Source organism: Myotis daubentonii, chromosome 7 (genome assembly GCF_963259705.1).
Source record: "Myotis daubentonii chromosome 7, mMyoDau2.1, whole genome shotgun sequence".
Taxonomy (NCBI): Eukaryota; Metazoa; Chordata; class Mammalia; order Chiroptera; family Vespertilionidae; genus Myotis; species Myotis daubentonii.
Genome location: NC_081846.1, coordinates 85,938,286 through 85,958,286, shown reverse-complemented (window position 1 = coordinate 85,958,286; position 20,001 = coordinate 85,938,286). Strand labels below are relative to the sequence as shown.

Sequence of the window (20,001 nt, the reverse complement as noted above, 5' to 3'; positions counted from 1 at the left end):
TGTGGAAGTGGCCGTTTTAAGAGAAGGGTGGGTGGCACCGGAGCTGGCTCTGGCTGGAGGCCAAAGGATGACTTAGGTGACCTAGAGAAAGGCTCCTAAGAAGTCCTGCAGCATGGCCAGCCACCTGGGTCAGGCCACCCCCTCCCACATCTCCGCAGAGCCCAGGCTGCCTCTGAGGACATTCCCACACAAGATACGATCCCGTCCCCTCAGTTCATAAACACAGCTCGGGGTTCCTGCTCACTTTCTAATCTAGCACTTAACAAGTGTGGCTGCGCTATTTGGAAAAGCCATCACCAACTCCCAGCACCGTGTGATCAATGAGGCTTGTAGGCCAGGGCAGGTGGGAACCGGGTCGCGAACCGCATCTCGAGTCTCGTGGCTCTGCCCCAGTTCTCAGCAGCCTCGCACCCTCCCAGCTGGGACCCGCTGGACAGGGACCCTCGTGCCATCAGACTGGCCGAAGAGGGCCTCCAGGCGCTGGGCCGGGAAACTTCACACCCGTCATTCCTTCCCTCTGCTTCCCTTGAAGATGTTAGTTTTGACATCACCCCACCCCCGAAAGCCTGATTGTAAGACTTACCTTACAGTGAATACGGATGCAATCATAATAGTATCGCCACTCGTCTGGAGAAAACGTAACGGTGACCGCGAGGGACAAGCCAGGGACAAGGCGGTGCTCCTAGGAGAAAAGGGGCTCTGGTTGGGACAAGCCCCAGTGCACTCAGAGCGCAGGATCTGGGGACAGCCCTCCACACACCGTCCCCAGGTGACAGGTGACAGAAAACAAGGGCCCGACAAGGAACAGCACGAGAGAGGGGCCATCCAGCCAGCGGCGCTCACCTTTTTCACATACTTGATCTGGAAGTACTTGGTTTGTGGGGGTAAAATATGAACATGGATGTCCTCATTGGAAATATTGATCAGTTGCTGGGAGAGAAAAAGAAGCAATCAGAGTAAACACACCGTTTCATCTATGTGCATAGTCATTTCCTCATTTAGTTATCCCCCATCTTATTCCAAAAGCAATTCGAGAAGATAATGCTGTATTTCTTAATTTGTAAAAGACCGTAAACACCTCATATGCCATTTAAAGAATAATAAAATGAGCACAGCAAACACCATTGAATGAATAGTGAACTGTGCCCATGTGCCTTCTGCCCAGCTGAAGGGCGTGGCCAGAGGAACCACCCTTTCTCCTCGGGGTGGCCCCTGGGCCTGTATCCTTCTCGGTCCTGACAGCTTACAGCGTGTGCCTTCCCCTTGAACTCCGTTTAGCCCTGCGATTCACTGAGCTAAGCAGCCAGCCATCCACCAACGCTCGCAGGTTCTCTGATTAATGCCACTGGTCTGGGGACCTGACACACTTAGGTAGTCAAAGTTTCAGGAGAAAGAGTGTGGCCAGGAGAGCCTCCGACCCAGCCCTGGGGCAAACTTAAAGGAACTCGAGGTCGGGATGCTCTGAGGTGACAGGAGGCCAACCCAGTGACGCAGGACCACGCCGGGGGAATGAAGTGCGTCCCTGAGGATTTGGGCTGCCCCTGGGCCAGGGGACAGTTGAGAGCCTTTGGTTTCCAAAGTCTGGGCCAGAGGCTGGGCCTGTCGCTGACCCATTGCCCGAGGCCTCACATTTCTCAAACCCCGGATTAGACTTCAGACAGTATTTCTTGTTGAGGTTAAGCTGGTGTTTGCGTTTGTTAAAGGTTCCCATTTATCACCTGCCAACATTCTCAGAGTACACTTTTAGTGATCCTGTTTTGGCATATTTCCTCTTTGTTTCAATTCCTTCAAAGCCTACAAAAACCCACAAAAGTTGCCAAGACATCTGTTTCCCTCCGAGGGGCCTGCAGAGGGCAGTCTTGGTGACGGTGGGGCCCAGGTCCTTCCACCTGAGGGACGGTCCTTCCAGGAGAGGCCGAGAGGACCATGTGCTGGAGCGGGAATCTGGGTGGTGGCACCTGCCTGGAGACCGAGAGGGAGCCACTCAACACCAGGGTCTGAAGTCTTCCCAGAGACCTCTGTCCCCATTCTTGTCCCGGAGGGAGGACTGTGACCTCCTCGTGCTGGAGCCCAGGAAGGGCTGGGAGCAGAGGGGTTGCATTGTGGTCCCGCACTTTAAACGACTTCAGGAAGGAGGAGGGACAGTGCAGCAAAGGAGGTGCATGAGGACGCAGGGACCCAGGAGAGCCAGTGGGCGCCAGGCGCCGAGAGGGCTGCAGCCTGGCTCTCAGGGTGTCCGGTGTTAGCACCAGGGATGCTCAGGATACTGCGTAGAAATGTCATGCAGGCACTTCTGCTCTCGAGCAAAAGGGCTGTGAGAATCTGGTGATCCCTGAGCCCAGTGTCCTTTGGAACAATATTCAAAGGCCCCAGGACCCCCTCAGGCCCTGTGTTTCTCGCTGCACAAAAAAAAGGCTGCCGGCTGTCGAGGTTGGGCCAGTTCTAGTCAGGACTGCTGCCCTCGGGCTCCCCTGCTAGGGGAGGGCCGCGCTCAGACTTCTCAGAGACCCCATTCAGATAGTGCAGGGGCTATGATTTGGCTGCCATTTCCCATATTCACCGTTAAAAGATTATTGATCTGGAATTAAGCATTTGGATCAATAAAAAATAAGAAATAACAGATTCACACAAAAAATGTAGATATTTAGGGTTATCTAGACGGAGTGTAAGAAGAGGAAGAAAATGTTCAGCCTTTACTTGACATACGAAGTGAAAGAAAGACTTGCTAAGTCTGAAGGCTGGGCCCACGGTTCCACACGGTGGATAGTGCGGGGGGGGGAAGGGTGTTCAGAAGGCAGCCAAGAGACCCTCGCGATGGGGAGGGCCAGTCCTTCCTCTCATGAGGGCTTTTAAACCAAATGTTCCTGGGACAATTCCAGGGGACATGTTTGCCAATGAGTTTTTAAACAAACTTAAAACAATACAAAAATCTAACAAATTAAAGCAAGAAATGAACAACTTGCTCTCTACATTTTTAGAAAACAAAATCAACATCTCAGATTGACTTCTAAAATATACTGGGAACACTGAGCTTCTATAAATTTTGCAATTCTCAACTTTTGGGTGCAAATACTCATTGCATGCTGTAATAGTCATGTTCTCCGCCTACTGGAGACTATTGTCTGGGCCCAGGAGGACTGAAGAGACATTGAGGACAACCCCTTATTGCATGCAGACGGCGGTTGGGTTCTGCTCACAGCACTAGGGCTAGTGGCCGAGTCGGGCCTAGGACCCTGTGCCCAGCTCTGCTCTAGGGATCCCTCCACTACATCCAGCTGCCTCTTAGCTTAGCACAGCCCAGTGCCCAGACTGCACTTTCTATCTTTCTTTTTGTATTTTATCAGCAGGTCAGTGTTGTTTCAAATTGTTCAAAATAATATCCTTTCAGGACTAAAATGAGGGAGTGGAAGGGAGGGAGGGGAGGAGGGAGGGAGGGAGAGAAACATGGATGGGAGAGAGACACATCTCAGTTGGCTCCTGGGGCCCTTCTGTGTGTGCAGGCCAGCACGCCAACCACTGCATAACACTGGCCATGGCTAGAAAGTGTATTTTAAATGAATAATAAAAGTTTATTTGAGAACATGAGTAACTGAGTGTGAGAACTGCCTAAGATCCTACCCTGCCTTCCAATTTGAGGGGTCAACAGATGTCCCCAAACCCTCCAAGATCTCCCGTCCACTGGGGGCTGACCTTCTCCTGGCCCTCATGACCTTGATGTTGCCTCCACAGGACACCATATGAACTTCAGCTTCTGCTTCAGTGTTTTAGAACGGATCCCCACAGCAAACAAAAAAACCCCACACAAACAACGGGTTAAACAGTTTTTACTCAGATTTCCCAAGAACTGCCCACAGCTCCCTCCACTCCCCCTCCTCACAGGCCCCTCCTGTGTCCCCTCTGGAGATTCCACCCTCCCCTCTACTGGGCAGCGCAAAACCCACCCCCAGTGAAGTATTGGCTTGGGTTAAAGGGGGCTTTAACCCAAGCACGTGCCATAGTATTTTCCCAAACCCCATATTTCAGATTCGAAGTTGGAGTCTTTTAATAGCTGCCCTCAGTGGCACAGCTTCTCAGTCAGGGAAGGTTAATACTCAACCCCAGGGATCTGGGGACAAAATTCAAGCAGACTTACGTTCTCAAAGTGTTGGTCACGCATTTTACTCTAAAATTTTGCCCTGTAATATACTTCTCTAGAGCAAGAGAGCAAACGGATGCTCCAGAAATATGTGCTTACCCCGGGGCCTCACCTCTCTCTCTGGCACCCGGGGGAGAGGCTGCGGGTCCCAGGTGGGGAGGCGTGCCCGGCGCTGCACTGTGAAACTGAAGACCAGCACTATGGTTTCAGAACCCGGGAGGACTGCGAGGTGACGTGAGGTAAGGCTGTAAGGCGCTAACAACTGTGTTTTGGGCCAGCGACGTCAATACCGGATGTCTCATGGGGAAATGGATTATTTAATTAGTAAATATAGTTCTCCAGACAAAGCCTTAACAGAGAGGAAAAAGGAATTTAAGAGAAAACTGGACATCATTATTTCAAATTTTAAAGTATTTCGAAACATTGATTTCAGTATGAATCCATGTAAAATGTGTTCACTTCTTCCACCAGGCCTGGATCAAGCTCAAACGTTAATGAACAATCTTTTGTGGTTTTCAACCCACGTTCGTTCAATCATTCCATTCTTGGGCAATTTGCATAGTTTCCTGTAGCAAAACCAAGATAAAAGCAGCGTTGGATTTCCCCTGGTTTGGCAGGAATCTCAAGGCAATTGCCTTAAGCTTCCGCTTAACTTTGCTGATGGAAACAGGAGGCTGGCTCTCCTAAAAGCTCCCAGAATGTTACTAAGATGAAATCGTTTTGTACTTTTATCTATTTCTGTTTGTCTGAATGTCCAGTAGAAGCAGTGTGATCATGTAGGCTTTCCCCTGTATTTATTTGGAATTATCGAGTCTCTGCCAAGTCACTCACTTCTAACTGTGGACCCTGAGGAAGAAGAAACCTACCCAGGAGGGCTGCTGGTGGCTGGCTGGGCTCACCTTGAAAGACAAAGTCTAGCAGCCATTTCTAAACAGCAACACAAACCACACTCCAGGGAGAAGCCTGCCCTGGACTGCCTCCCTCCCACCAGGGTGCCTGCACTGTGCTCCTGACCTCTGAGCCGGCCCTTACAAAGGAGTTCCTGGGGATGTATTTCAACGAATAGGACTGAGGCTTTCCCTGTCCAGTTGGAGCTGCACAGCAATATCCCCATCAGCGTCTTCACCAACCAATCAGAGCGACTCCATCTTAAGCCATCAGGACAGTGCCTTTTGGGCCAGTAAAACTGTGAGGCCTTGGAGTCTTCATTTGCGTGAGTGTAGAGCAATCAGGGAAGAGGGGCAGGGACTCCTCTCTATATAAGTCAGCACCTGGACTCGGAGAGAGCACTTTCCCGTTCTTCTGAAGACAGAAGGTTGTGTTTCCCAGGATGGAGCTGAAATGGAAGAAGTCTCACTGAACCTGAGTAGAATGGAGCAGAGCAGACCAGACCAGAATGGTGCAGAGCAGGCAGGCGAGGACCAGGGCAGAGCAGAGCAGAGCAGACTGGAGCCAGTGCAGACACTAAAGCAAAGCAGAGCAGAGCTGCCTCACCCTGGGGCCACCTTGCCCAGGGCCACCTTGAAGTTGTGCTGCTCCAAGCTGTGCTGCTCCACAGATGCGCTGCATCACACGTGAGCTGTTTGCACTAAAGTTTCCTTCTTCACAACACCCCAACTTGGGGATTCCTGTTGGCATTGAGTTTGCACCAACAACCATTAGTTGACGCAATAAAGTGAGTTCAGTATCTGCATAAGTGTTTACTGAGTGCCTCCTGTGTGCTGGGCTCTGTGCTGTACAAAAGGCAGAAACCGCCTATTCTTCAGAACCCCCCCCCCCCCACCCAGTAAACCAGATCGCCTCTGGCTTCAAAATATGCCGCGAGCTTGCTCCCCTGCACCTCTCTTCATGACTTCCTCTCTTTCCAGACTGTGTCTGCCCCACTTCTCACTTTGCTTTTGGACTATCCCAAATGGCTTCTCCGCCCAAGCCTTTTTTACATCATGACCAGTAGGTGGATGAAAAGATGTTCGACATCATTAGTCCTTACGGAAATCCAAATAAAACAACACCGAGCTGAATGGTGGCCTCAAAAAATATGTGCACACCTAACACCCGAACCTATGAACGTGACCTTACTTGGGAAAAGGGTCATTGCAGATATGATTAAGTTAGGGACCCGGAGATAAGGTCATCCTGGATTACCCAGATGAGTCCTAAGTCCAATGAAAGGAGCCCGTTTCAGTGACAGAAGACGCAGGGAGTCAGAAGAGAAAGTCACGTGCAGACGGAGTTATGTAGCCACAGAATGAAGAACCTGGAGCACCACGAGCTGCAAGATGCTCCTCAAGAGTTTTGGGGGGAGCACGGCCCTCCTGACTCTTTGATTTTGGACTCTGGCATCCAGAACAATTTTCTGTCCTTTAAACCCCTAAAATTGTGGTGATTTATGGAGCAGCCACAGAAAATTAATATGCATTCCTTGATAGATAGCCAAGAGAATATGTCCACCCCAAACATGTACGTGATGTTCATAACAGCATTCATCCTTCATAATGGCCCCAAGGTACAAACCCAAATGTCAATCCGTGGTGGATGAATGCATAAAAAAATGTTATACACCCATATAGTGGAATATTAGTTAGCCATAAAAAGCAATGGAGTATTGATATATACTACAAGCTGAATGAGCCTGGGAAACATGCTAAGTGAAAAAAGCTAGTCACAGAAGACCACATGTCCTATCGTTCCACTTATACGAAATGTCCAGAATAGGCAAATCTATACCAACAGAAAGCAGACTGTAGCTGTCTAGGGTAGGGGTGGAGTGGTAGGGTGATGAGGAGAGTGAGGGGGCTAGAGATGGGTGGGGAATTGTTTATTCATCATAAACAATGAATATTTATGAATGATAATCATTTTAGATCTATCCTACTATAATCTAAACAGCAAACCTAATAACCAGGAAAAATAAGCCCCAGAATGTATTCTTGACCGTGGTCTTTGATGCCATGTTCTAAGAAGTGTGCCCCTATAGCAGTGGTTCTCAACCTTCCTAATGCCACGACCCTTTAATACAGTTCCTCATGTTGTGGTGACCCCCAATTTCATTGTTAGAAATTGAACATAATTAAAGCATAGTGATTAATCACAAAAACAATATGTAATTATATATGTGTTTTTCGATGGTCTTAGGCGACCCCTGTGAAAGGTTCATTCGACCCCCAAAAGAGTCGCGACCCACAGGTTGAGAACCGCTGCCTTATAGGCTGATGGGTGAAGTTCCTAGTCACAGTTTCAAATCCTAATCCTTTTCCTGAGAGGAGACCCTTGGCACCTAGCAGGTTCCTCTCCTGATCTACCCTCTCTCCCCACTTCAATGCATAAGGACTCATGGAAACCGCCCCTCTGCTCACTGGGGGCTATGACGAAACCTACCCCACTCCCTGAGGAGCTTCACCATTGGTCAGTGTCTCTCAGATTCTCCTCACTCGGAGCATCTAACACAGCAGTCAGAATTCTATCTTAAAACGATCCATGTGAAGACATGGCTTTTGCCCTGGCCGATGTGGCTCAGTTGGTTGGGTATTGTCCTGTGCACCAAACGGTTGCCTGTTGGGTTCCCAGTCTGGGCACATGCCCATGTTGTGGGCTCAATCCCGGCTGAGGGGCGTGCAGGAGGCAGCCAATCAATATTTTGCTCTCACATTGATGTTTCTCTCTCTGTGTCCCTCTCCCTTCCTCTCTCTCTATAAATCAATGAAAAATCTTTTTTTTTAAAAGACATGGCTTTTAAGAATTCACTACATTTAAAAAAAGAGACTCTTGTGGTGGCTGGGGACAGGGCTAGAGGTGACATTACACAAAACCAGTTCTCAGAGGGCCCACTTGAGCAGAGCCCACCTCCGCCCACTCTAGCACATGCTCAGAGGCCTGTCTGGCTCAGTTCCAAGGCCCAGTGGAGTGATTCTCATGTGTTGTTCTGTGTGACTTCAGGGGACTGTGCTGGGGGCAGATCTGAATGTTTGGGTCCCCTTTGGTATGGGAGTTGGGAATGCTGTAGTCACCCATAACCACTCCAGTCTGAACATCCAGGTCACTGGAGAGGACACAGCAAGGACTGGCCCTCGGTGTGGCTCTGTGGTGGACTGCAGTCACTGCAGGCTCCCATTGTCCCTTTCGAGGCCTGTTCAGTGGAGCTGGCCCCTGCCGTCCAGGTCTGGCCAGAATGACTGATTTAGGCATGGGCATATGACCTGGGCAAAGGAAACAGGACCCTGGTCGGGGGGCCTCTTAGGGGAGGAACCTGCTTTCCCTGCTGGTGTAGGCACCATCGGGCGGGCACTGGCTTGGAGGAAGGCAGCCTCCACCACTTCGTAGCTCAGCGTGTTTGAGCAAACTATTTAACCTCTGGAATCTTGGGTCCGCATGTATATAGACTAACATTACAGCACCCACAGAGCTGGTATAAGGACTGAATTGAATTTTGAGGGACGCAAAGCACAGTCCCCTGCCTCTAGGAGTCACTCAGCAACAACACCTACATGTACAGAGTGCTGGGAGGAGCCGCTGGCACCGGCACAGCAACGGGTCCAAGGACACGGGCAACTTCAGCATCTCTTGTCCTTGAACGACCTTTCTGGCCCGATTTACACCTGCACTTCTGCTGCTTTTTAGGTGAATGAGTACTATGAATGCAGAGAATTCACATCGTTCATTGTTTTGATTAATTATTCCGCTCACACAGCACCTACCAGAATCTGCTGCTGTTGTTTTCCTACTTGATAGCCTCCAAAATGCAGGATGCCAGGCTTTGCTTGTAAGACCTTATTGTGCAGAAGTTTTGTATAAACCTCTATAAAAACAATGCAGATAAGTACATTGTGAGATGAGACATAAAATATTAAATGAAAACAGATCCTATGAACATAGCTTTTTAGTTAAGGATATTTCCAGCACATGAAGGCTTCAGCTGGAGCTGTCAACAACATGAATGGTCTGTTTCAAATAAACTGTCTTCCCTCTCCTCCTACTTTTACACGTGACTTGGGAGAGATCGTCATCACAATACAAATCCATGTGTATCATTTGTTACCTATTAAAATAATGTGCCCTTTCCCAAGCCGGTTTGGCTCAGTGGATAGAGGGCTGGCCTGCGGACTGAAGGGTCCCAGGTTTGATTCCAGTCAAGGGCCGGTACCTCGATTGCAGGCTTCTCCCTGGCCCGGGCCCTGGTCAGGGTGCATGCAGGAGGCAACCAAACAATGTGTTTCTCTCACATCGCTATTTCTCTCTGTCCTTCCCTCTCTCTTCCACTCTCTCTAAAAATCAATGGGAAAAAATCCCTGGGTAAGGAATAAAAATAAATAAGTAAGTAAGTAAATAAATAAAATAATTTGCTCTTCACGTTTTGTACAAGTCTCTGCAGTAAAACACGAGTTCACAACGTCACACGCCCGTCTTTGCTCTGGTTAACACTGTGCGTGCTTATTGTGCAATGAACGCTCAGTTTAAAGAATCTAAACGCCGTTTAATTGTGTTACTGCGTATTTAACTGTTATTGTTTCCCTCTGAATAGAACTACAGTGTGACACAGAGAAATCTTTTTTAAATGGATGTTACTCAATATCTGTTATTTGATGTAATCTTAAGGCTCTGAATAATCATCGCTCTGGACAGTAAAGTCTCAAACTGTCACTGTAATATAAATACCTCCCTCCCTGCCCCCCTGCCCCCCACACCCCTCCAGTTTTGAAAGGAAGGTTAAAACTGCTGTGCTCACAAAAGTGCCCGGGTCTACAAAACTCCCTGGCTCCTCATGCTGGCACCAGTGAGGTGTGTGGAGGCCACTGAGGACCCACTCCACCATAGCTCCCGTGCCTCCAGTGCCTTAAGCCAGGCGTGCGTTTGCAACCTCACTCCACCCCTCCGAGGCAGGCATTACCTCCATTTTGTAGCTAAGAGAGCTGAGTGAGACTCAACAAGATTAAGCAACTCGCCCACAGCTGATAGTTAAAAATTAAGCCTAGCCCTGACCAGTTTGGCGCAATGGACAGAGCGTTGGCCTGCACACCGAAGGGTCCTGGATTTGATTTCTGGTCAAGGGCACATACCTCAGTTGCAGGTTCAATCCCCCACAGTGGTCGGCAAACTCATTAGTCAACAGAGCCAAATATCAACAGTACTTCTTCAAAATAGACTTGCCCAGGCCGAAAACTGATTTCTGCGCATGGGCCACAAAGTTTCAATCACACTGTACGTGCGCCCGCACGTGGTATTTTGTGGAAGAGCCATACTCAAGGGGCCAAAGAGCCGCATGTGGTTCGCAAGCCACAGTTTGCCGACCATGGCCCCAGACCAATCAATGTGTCTCTCTCACATCAATGTTTCTCTCTCTGTTTTTCTCTCTCTCTTTCTCTCTCTCTCTCTCCCTCTCCCTCTCCCCCTCTCTTCAACCTCTATCCCTTCCTTCTCTCTTTCTAAAAAAAATCAATGAAAAGAATATCCACTGGTGAGGATTAAAAAAACAATTTAAGCCCAGGTCTGTGTTATTCCAACCACTAAACTACCTCAATATGAAAGCACTGCCCAGTTTTTTTTAAATAAATGATCATCTTTCAACTTTGGCCATCTCCCAGTCCTGTGTGCCACGGACACCCTGATCATCCCTTTGCCCGCTGTGATTCCAGCGTTCACCTCAAGTGGGTGTGGCACGTTTGGTGTTTCTGCTTCTCACCAGGCGAGCTGCTGCTGTCATCAGCTTTGGGCCAAACTGAAGGCTGGGATGGGGTTAGGATGGTGTTTCAGGGAGACTGACCATCTCTGCAGGTTGTTGGGTAATTTGTAAGTATTGAACTTAACATTCCTTGATAATTTCTTTTTAACACTGAAGGTTTTGTTTTTGTTTTTAGGGCCACAAAATACATGTAAATGAGCATTTTTCTCTTCAGACCCAGATTAGTCAAGTTCTACAATGACAAAAGAGCCACACCAAATACTACATTCCCAGCATTCGCAGTGGGCCTGGAAAGACGAGGGGAGGCAACCTAGTGTGATGGTAGGAAGCTGGACATGGGGCTGCAACAGCTGACACCGACTCTCCACTTTGGGGAATTCACCTGACCTCTCTGACTCTCAGCTTCCCCAACACGAACATGGAAATAGAATGCTGATGTCATGCAGATTAAGTGAAAATAATGCAGGCAAAATGCTTTAGCATTTTACTTAGTAGCAGTAGGATTTACCAGGCTTTCCAGGCTAAGAGATGTGCAGGGGAAAAGGCAAGACATTACAAAATGCCGAGGTGTTGGAGGCGGCGTATTATGGAAGGGCTGGAGCTGGGGATGGGAGGGGCGTCCACAGGGATGGTGCAACTTCAGACCAACAGCAAAGCGGGCCAAATGCCAATCGGAGGAGTTGTCACTCTGTCCAGTCTGCAAGGGGCGCCTCTTGGAATATTCCAGCAGGTCGGGGGCAGAGGCCAGCCGGGGTTCCACAAAGGAAACTGGCTGGGGTGTGCAGGGTGGTCTGGGGGAGAGGGTGGCGGCGTGGGAAGCACTGCCATAGCCCTGGGACCTGCTGAGGACCGGGGACCAGGCTGCGGGGACACAGAGGAAAGCTATTTGAGGAAGTGGAAGTAATAGAACTTGGTGACTAATTCACACCTCAAAAACCTATCAGGAAAGTGGACCTAAATAGGGCCATTGTTCCTAATAAAAACTCTTCTGCGCCCAGAAAGTGATCTAGAGTCAGCGGTTCTCAACCTGTGGGTCGCGACCCCTTTGGGGGTCCAACGACCCTTTCACAGGGGTTGCCTAAATACATCCTGCATATCAGATATTTACATTACGATTCATAACAGTAGCGAAATCACAGTTATGAAGTAGCAACGGAAATAATTTTACGGTTGGGGGTCACCACAATGTGAGGAGCTGTATTTAAAGGGTCGCGGCGTTAGGAAGGTTGAGAACCCGGACAAATCAGCACCAAGCACCCACTGCGCCTCCTGGGCCCCGGAGCCTCTGGGAGGTGTGAGCTGTAAAGCAAATCTGCTCCTAGCCGCGTACTTGATTCTAGCAGGTGGTTGGGCACTCCTCTTCTCTTCTGGGGCTCCTCCACGAGGCTCTTCAAAAGGAGGGGCGACACGTCATTGAATGGTTCCTCCACATCCTTCAGTTCTCTGCCGGGGGTTCTCACTGCTGCCATTTTATCATGAAAAATGGAGTGTTCTTCCTAGAGCCGAAGGTCATGTCCTGGGAAGAACACGGTAGCAGGACAGTCACCCGTGAGAAACCGCACACTTTTGTCCTCAGCCCTTGACAAGTGTACCCCTGGCGTCACTGTGTGCCGGCCCTCCCGGCCTCTGGTCTCTGCGGCCACCCCATTCCCACACGCGGCTGTCCCATTAATCTCCTTGCATCACACATGCACCCAGTATCGTGCCAGTGCTCAACACCCTTTTGTGTCCTAACTCTCAACAGCTTTTTCCAAAACGTAGTCCCGACATGCTTCTTGCGCTGTTAGTAGAGGCGAGTGGCAGCAAAGTTAAGGGCCCTCACAGTTGAGTAAGTTTGGAAAATGCTGAAGTAAACAGTTACACAGGCCTGTTCTTTCTGAGGTTTCTCCCAAGCAGATTCTCAGATGCGACCATGAAACCCTTTAATCTCGGAGACACTGTGAGGACACGGGGCATTTCTGAGCTGCCTTCCTGGGCTGCTCTCTGTGGCAATGAAGAGGGGGAGACGCCCCAGCCATCCTCTGCCTCCACTGGCCCCTCCTAGGAGCTGTCTGAGAAGCCAGGAAGGGTCCTGGGCATATCATACCCTTTGCCAGCCTTGCCTTCCCTAACACAGTCATTTCAAGTCCCACCTTCTTCGTCAAGTCCACACGGATCCCAACACTCTAACATCCGTTAGCAATGGCTGCCTGTCCTCCTCATTTGGCATTAACAATGTATTGCCCTGGCTTCACTAAGAATGTCCGGTTCGAAGTGGAAGCTACACAAAAAACAATGTATTGCCCTGTAATGGCACCTTACAAACGCCACACATCTCGATATTTTCCCAGCTAAGTGTCTAACCCGGGGCCCTTGTACAGACGGGGACAGCTCTGTGAAGGCCCTGAAATTGAATGTAAAATCGCGTATGGATCTCTATGTCCTGTGTGTTTGGGTGGTGGTTTGGCTTCTGAGTAGGTTCATAACTAGATCCCCCACAAGTCCCCGGCATTGAGCAAAAGGAGGCTGACTACCCGGAGGTGCTTAACAACCACTTCCTGAAAGAAGTTGCTCCTTTCCCCTCACTGGCCATCCCGCTCCCTGGCATCGCTGCATCCCCGCCCTCGGCCCAGCCGCCACCTCACCTGCTTCAGCCCTGACACCTCCCACACTCCTCCTGACCCTTCTCCACCACAGTTCCCATTAATCTCCTCGCATCACACATGCACCCAGATACCTGAGCAAACCCTCCTCCGTTTCACTCACCGCCAGGATGACCCTGTTTCCTTTTGCACAGCGCCCGCCCCTCCTAGCCCCCCGTCCTGGGTCCCCTCCCCCATCCTCCCGGCAGGCCCTCTCCTCCCTGCTAAACGCCGCTCCCTGCTCCCTCCGCTCGCTTTACTCCATGCCCTGCTAGGGGTTGGGATGGGCCCTCGACCCACGGCCACCACATCCCCACTAATCCTTTAGGCCCGGCCTCTCCTGCGACCCAGCCAGGCTGACTTGCGGCTGGACACCGCCAGGGGTTCAGGCTGCCCCAGCAGCTCGGAGGCCATGGATGGGGGCCACCCCCGCCCCAGTCCCAGGGCGGCTCACACTGGAGGTGGTCCCCGGCAGGATTTCGCGAGCGCCAGCGCTTGCACAGTGTCGCCATGACAACGGGACGCGCTCCCGGGGGTTGGGACGGGGCGGGACCAAATTCCCCAGAAACGTGGGGGAAACCGTGCCGTCGCAGCATGAGGTCCGGAGGCCCTGGGTGTCTTCTGGGGACCCTGAGCAGGCTGTAGGGCCTAGGGGAACAGAGAGCCACTTGGGCGGCGCAAGGCCAATGGGTTCCCGAGGGGAAATGAGAAGTCGGGAGAGGCTATATTATAACCTGGGCACCTGGAAGAGCAGATCGCGGGAGAGGGGCGGGCTGAAAGGGGCGTGGCCTCCCGGCGCTGTAGGTGCAGCTTCCCCAACACGTTCGTTCAAGGACGCCCTACTTTAATATCGTTTGTTTTGCATTTTCTACTATGACAAGTTTCAAATATATGCAAAGGTAGGAAGAATAGTATGATGAACCTTCAGCACTCGCCTGCAACAATGATCCAATCATGGCCAATCTTACTTAGTTTGTACATTTTCCCCTACTCCCTGCATTATTTCAAGAAAACCCCAGACATCATTTCCCACCGTAAATAGTTCAGAATATAACTCCAGAAGATAAGGACTCTTTTAAAGAACATACCCACAAGATGCCCTGGCCGGTTTGACTCAGTGGTCGCTCAGGGTTAGAGCATGGGCCCCTGGACCTGAAGGGTCTCAAGTTCAATTCCCAGTCAAGGGCATGTACCTTGGTTGCAGTCTGGATCCTGGGGCGGGAGGCAACCAATCCATGTGTCTCTCTCACAAGTCTCTCATCTCTCTCTCTCTCTCTTTCTTAAAAAACCAATGGAAAAAATGTCATCAGGTGAGAATTAAAAAAAACAAACAAATTGTGAGAATTATAACCACAGTATCAGTACCTAAAAAATTACAATAACTTTTAACGTCACATATTCTGTACTCAATTGTCTCATAAATGTCATAAAATATTTTTAGAGTTTGCCTGTTTGAATCAGAATTCAAATAAAATCCACACATTGTGATAGATTGATATGTTTCAGGTCTCCTTTAATCAATGGATTCTCCCTCCGTATCATTTTGTTGTTATTGCAATTTATTCTCTAAAGAAGTTGTTTCTGTCCTTGCTACTGATATTTAGGGGTTATGCCGTGAAACTGGGTCAGCTCCCCTAACTCCCTGCCCTGTCGAGGCCACCCTGCTCACCCAGGACAGTGTTCCTTACACAGCCGCTCAGGCCTCTCTGCCCAGAGCTGCCCTTGTCCTCTCCCTCCATCTATCACTTGACACTTGTTTGATGCCATTTATGGCTTCGTGTTGCTAAGAGATGACAGTAGGACTTCAATGAGGTTACCTGCCTCCTCACACCCACATCACTTGCTATGCTCTTGTGGTTTCTTGGTTTCTTCCATCTTCCCATTCTCCAATCCCTCCCTCCTGGCTACGGTCATCACTGGTTAAAAATCTGCCCATCTTTCAAGGCTACCGCTAGAGATGGTGTATCCCCTCCCCTTCGCATAGCCTTATTGGTCACCAGGGCTGTTTCCCTCTCTGGGTCTTCATACACTTTGTTGCACCATCTTTTTTAATACATCTTTTTACATGTTGTACCCATCATTACTTGTGTATGTGTCTTAAATTGCAGAATCCATTTATCTTTGGATCTCCCACAGCAGTGGTCGGCAAACCGCGACTCGCGAGCCACATGCGGCTCGTTGGCCTCTTGAGTGTGGCTCTTTCACAAAATACCACATGTAGGCGCGATTGAAACGTCGTGGCCCATGCGCAGAAGTCGGTTTTCGGCCTGGGCGAGTCTATTTTGAAGAAGTGGCGTTAGAAGAAGTGGGGGATGTCTGTCAGTCAGCAGTCCAGCGACGACGGGAGACGAGACGGGGCGGGGCGCAGGCAGGCCGTGGGAGATACAGTGCCGGGGGTGGGGGGGTGGGGCGCTCGACTCATGCAGGAGTTAAGGTAGACTGGCTACAAGACCAGTGTGGATGGGAGAGTTGGAAGGGGTCAACCTCAGCAAACGTACCTCAATCAGATTGAGGACGTTTTTAGCAAAGGCCAGCTTAGGAGTACCTAATTAAGTTAATAATAATGTACCTATATAGTTTAAGTTTAAAAAATTTGGCTCTCAAAAGAAATTTCAATCATTGTACTGTTGATATTTGGCTCTGTTGGCTAATGAGTTTGCCGACCACTGTCCCACAGCCCTTGACACAGTACTTTGTTCATAGTGATTACCCAGTAACTGTTGGCCAAGTGGGTAAAAAATTCATTTGCTTCTAGAGTAGGTCACTTTAGTTCTTTCTGTTTTGTTGCCCCAACAAGGTTGTAGATTTCAGGACAGGTACTATGTCTCCAATAGTGCCAGAATTTTCCACCCAGCTCAAATCATCAAATGCTTGTTTCCACACATTTTTTAAAATGAGTATTGAGTAGCACCTAAAACTTTTTACTTAATTTATTCCTTGGAAAAATTGTCAAATTCCCCCTTTTATCCATAGATATGCTATAATATGCAGGTCTCTGTACAATCAATTAACCAAATTGTGTGGTTGCCTACTTCCACTTTCTTACCAACAGAACCTCAGCTTTGATTAGGTTTCTCCCCACATCTCCAATTCCAGCAGTAGATCCTGACTAGTGTAGGCCAGTCACTGAATTCCTGACCCTTTTGCCCATGGCTGATTTAGAACTGAGTCTGTAACCCAATTCTGGTCACAGACAGGCATAGGCTTCTGGGAGACCTCTGGCAAAGGCTTCCTCTCTCCTAAGAAAGAGGCATTCATAGATGCAGTATCTTCCTCTGCCTGGACACTGCAGGTCCAGAAGTGAATCCTTGGAATTGCTGCAGCCAGCAGAGGCGACAGGGGCCCCAGCACTAGGTGAGGCTGGTGAGGACAGCAGGAGACAGGAAGAAGGCTCAACCTAGAGGACCGCATTTCACCTTTGATTGTTTGGCACCTGCATTCCATATCTCTTCCTTTCAGCTGAAAGCATTCTAGCATACAATTAAAAGCGTGTTCCTGCTCAACGTGTGAACTGTGGCACAGGAGCTTGTTAGAAATGCAGAATTCCAGGTCACCCCAGACCTAATGCATCAGATTCTGCATTTTAAGAAGACTTCTCAGGAGATTCATAGACACATTAAAGCTGTTTTAGGTTATCCGTTATTTAATCAATTCAAGAAGTAAAAATTCTCCCTTTTGACTCTTGTCCTTAGCCACCAGGTTCCTTTTCCCAGAGGTAACTCATGTCACTAGATTCTTATATCTTTCCAGGGATATGTTACACATACAGAGGCAATTATATTTATGCTTACATGTGTGAAAAGTTCATCCCCTGTTTAAAAGCCCAAGTATCGTACTCTCCCGACCCCTGTTTTTTCACTTAAAAATATATCTGGATGATCATTCCATATCACCATAGCATTGTTCAAGTACCTCCTCATTCCTTTTTGTGGCTATAAATACTCTATGATTTATATAATCAGTCCCCCATTATTAGATATTTGCATTGTTCCTCATCTTTTGCTATTATAAACTGTACTAGTGGCTCGTTGCATGAAGATTCGCGCAATAGGCCTTCCTTGTCCTGGCACTGGTTTTCCTCCGGCACCCGGGACCCAGGCCTTTGGTCCAGCTGCAGCAGCAAGGCTTGGCTTCTCTGCTCCAGCTGCTCCCAGCCCTTCCTTTTTTTTTTTTTCCAGCTCCTCGAGCGGAGGCCAGGGCTGGCTGAAAGCCTGGGTTGCCCCCAGTGACCCAGGCCCTCAGCCACTCCTTGAGCAGAGTCCAGGGCCTGCAGGAAGCTTGGCTTCCTCCATTGCTGGGAGCAACCAAAGCCTCCTGCTCGCTCCAGCTCTGTGGCCGCCGCCATCTTCAGACGTCTTCAGTCTTCACTCTGTGCCTGCATATGCAAATTAACCACCATCTTTGTTGGGTTAATTTGCATAGTCACTCTGATTGGCTGGTGGGCATAGTGGAGTGACACCAATTTGCATGTTTCTCTTTTATTAGTGTAGATTATAATGATTTAAACAAGTGAATGCAGCATTTCTGCAAACATGTACATACATCCATTCATATATACCTTTGTGTCTGTAAGAAAAATCCCTGAAGTGTGCTAGGTTAAAGGGTCTATACATTGGTAATACTGATAACTATTGTCAAATTTCCCCTCATGGACTTTGTGTTAATTATTCACTCCTACTTGTAATGCATGAGAACACTTGTTTCCTTACAACCTCACTAACAGAATATATTATAAAGCTTTTATATTTTTACCAATCTGATAGATAAAAATAGTATTTAATTATGGTTTTATTTTTTATTTCTCTAATATAAGTAAAGGTGAGCATGCTTTTATATGTTTAGGAGACATTTGTGTTTCCTTTTCTATAAATCCATGTCCCCATTTTTCCATTGGGTTTTGATCTTTTTCTTATTGAGTTGTTGGAGCTCTTCATATATTAGGGATATTAGTCTATTGTTTGTGATGTTGTAAAATGTCTCCCCAGCTTGTCATTTGCTCTTAATAGCTTTTTAAAATTATTATATTGTGTTCATTATATCTTGAATAATACTTAGTGGCTTAAAGCAACTATAATCGTTTAGTATCTCTCACATTTTCTGTGGGGTGGGAATTCAGGCAGGGCAAGCAGAGATGGCTTGTTTCTGCTCCATAATGTCTGGGGTTTCAGGAGGAAGACCCAAAAGCTAGGGGGTGGGAGAGTCTGAAGGCATCATCTGGTGGTTGGTGCTGAAGCTGCCAGCTGGGAACCTAGGTAAGGCTCTTGACCAAAACACCCACCCGTGCCCTGAACTTCCTCACACCGTGGCTGCTGGGTTCCAGGAGAGAGCCAGGCTTGGGCTGCATTTCTGCTATGACCTGGCCTTGGAAGTTATGCAGCAGCACCTCCGCCTCATTCTATCAGTTGGGAATGTTGCAAAGCTCCACCAGGAGCATAGACTCGGCCTTCTGGCGAAGGAGGGTCAGCTTCCGAAGAGTGTCTCCTTCTGGCATTGACTGGCTGTGAGGCTGCAGACCTGCTGCAGACATTTTGCCTAGAGCAAGATTCGCCTGAGGTCATCCCACGGAGAGGAAAGGGCAGAGGAGCCTGAGCCACGCACTAGTCCACCCTGAAGCATGCTCTATCTCTGGCTCTCCACCAGGTGAGCTGATACCTACCCTTATTGCTGTCACACCCCGTTTATGTTGGTTTGTCTATTTTCTGCAGCCAAATGCATCTTAATTTATGTGTCCAGACAATTTAACTGCACTGAATTATTTTCAACCTCATAGCAATGCTGAAATATGGGTATTACTTTTCCCATTATACAGATGAAGAAATTGAAGCCTAGAGGGCCAGAGTAGCTTGCTCAAGGACACATGGCTAATTGATGACTAGGTCAGAATTTGAACCCAGTTTTGTCTGTTGTGAATATTCTTTTCTGTATGCCAAGCCAAACTGCCTTATGGGCAGAAATGTGGGGAGCCCTGGGAGGTTGGGAGGTAAGGCCTTGGGAGCAATAGCTCATGTACAGTTTTATTTGCTCTCTTTTGATCTGTTTTAACCATAATATTTCATATAAATGCTCAAAAGGATGCTGACAAATGGAGGAGGGAATAATAAAAGTAAAGGAAAAACTGCCTTCCGGACAAAGCCAGCCCACATTGCCAGAGTGCAAACAGTGAACCCGGACCATAAAAGTCTCATTAAAATGTCATTGTTACATCTTTGTACTTCAACACTGAATAGGAAATCACGCATGCCCCATTATTTATGGCTCATCAATAATACATTAGCTGGGCTCCCAGTAAAGCTCACATTCAGGCTAGTGCAGACGTTTTTGTTTGGTTTATTGAGCAGCTGACAGGGCAGAGCAAGTTCATTTCATTGGTAGAGCCACTCGGTAAAGGCCTTAAACCAGGGACAGCCAACTCCTCACTCCAATGCTCTCCCCCTTCCCACCCCAAATCAACCCCTTCAGCTCATTTATTATGTTCCCTGGAAGCCTTCCTTAAGTGTATGTCAGGGCTCTTTCTGTTACCAGTGACAGAATGGATTCAAAAGTGGGCAAAAATTTTTTTAAAAAATAAT

The 20,001-nt window shown here is 48.6% G+C and overlaps 1 protein-coding gene across 1 annotated transcript in view; it reads right to left on the bottom strand.

Annotated features, from left to right (window-relative positions):
- The window catches only part of CFAP221 (cilia and flagella associated protein 221), a 97,548-nt gene extending 85,068 nt beyond the window's left edge, over positions 1–12,480 (bottom strand). Inside the window, exons 1-4 of the mRNA XM_059702516.1 lie at positions 12,142–12,480; positions 8,830–8,930; positions 844–930; positions 584–682 (exon numbers count right to left, since the gene is read on the bottom strand). Of these exons, the coding sequence (XP_059558499.1) occupies positions 584–682; positions 844–930; positions 8,830–8,930; positions 12,142–12,280 (426 nt within the window). The 5' untranslated portion in view covers positions 12,281–12,480. The remainder of the gene's footprint in view (positions 1–583; positions 683–843; positions 931–8,829; positions 8,931–12,141) is intronic.
- Between the last annotated feature and the right edge of the window lie 7,521 nt (positions 12,481–20,001).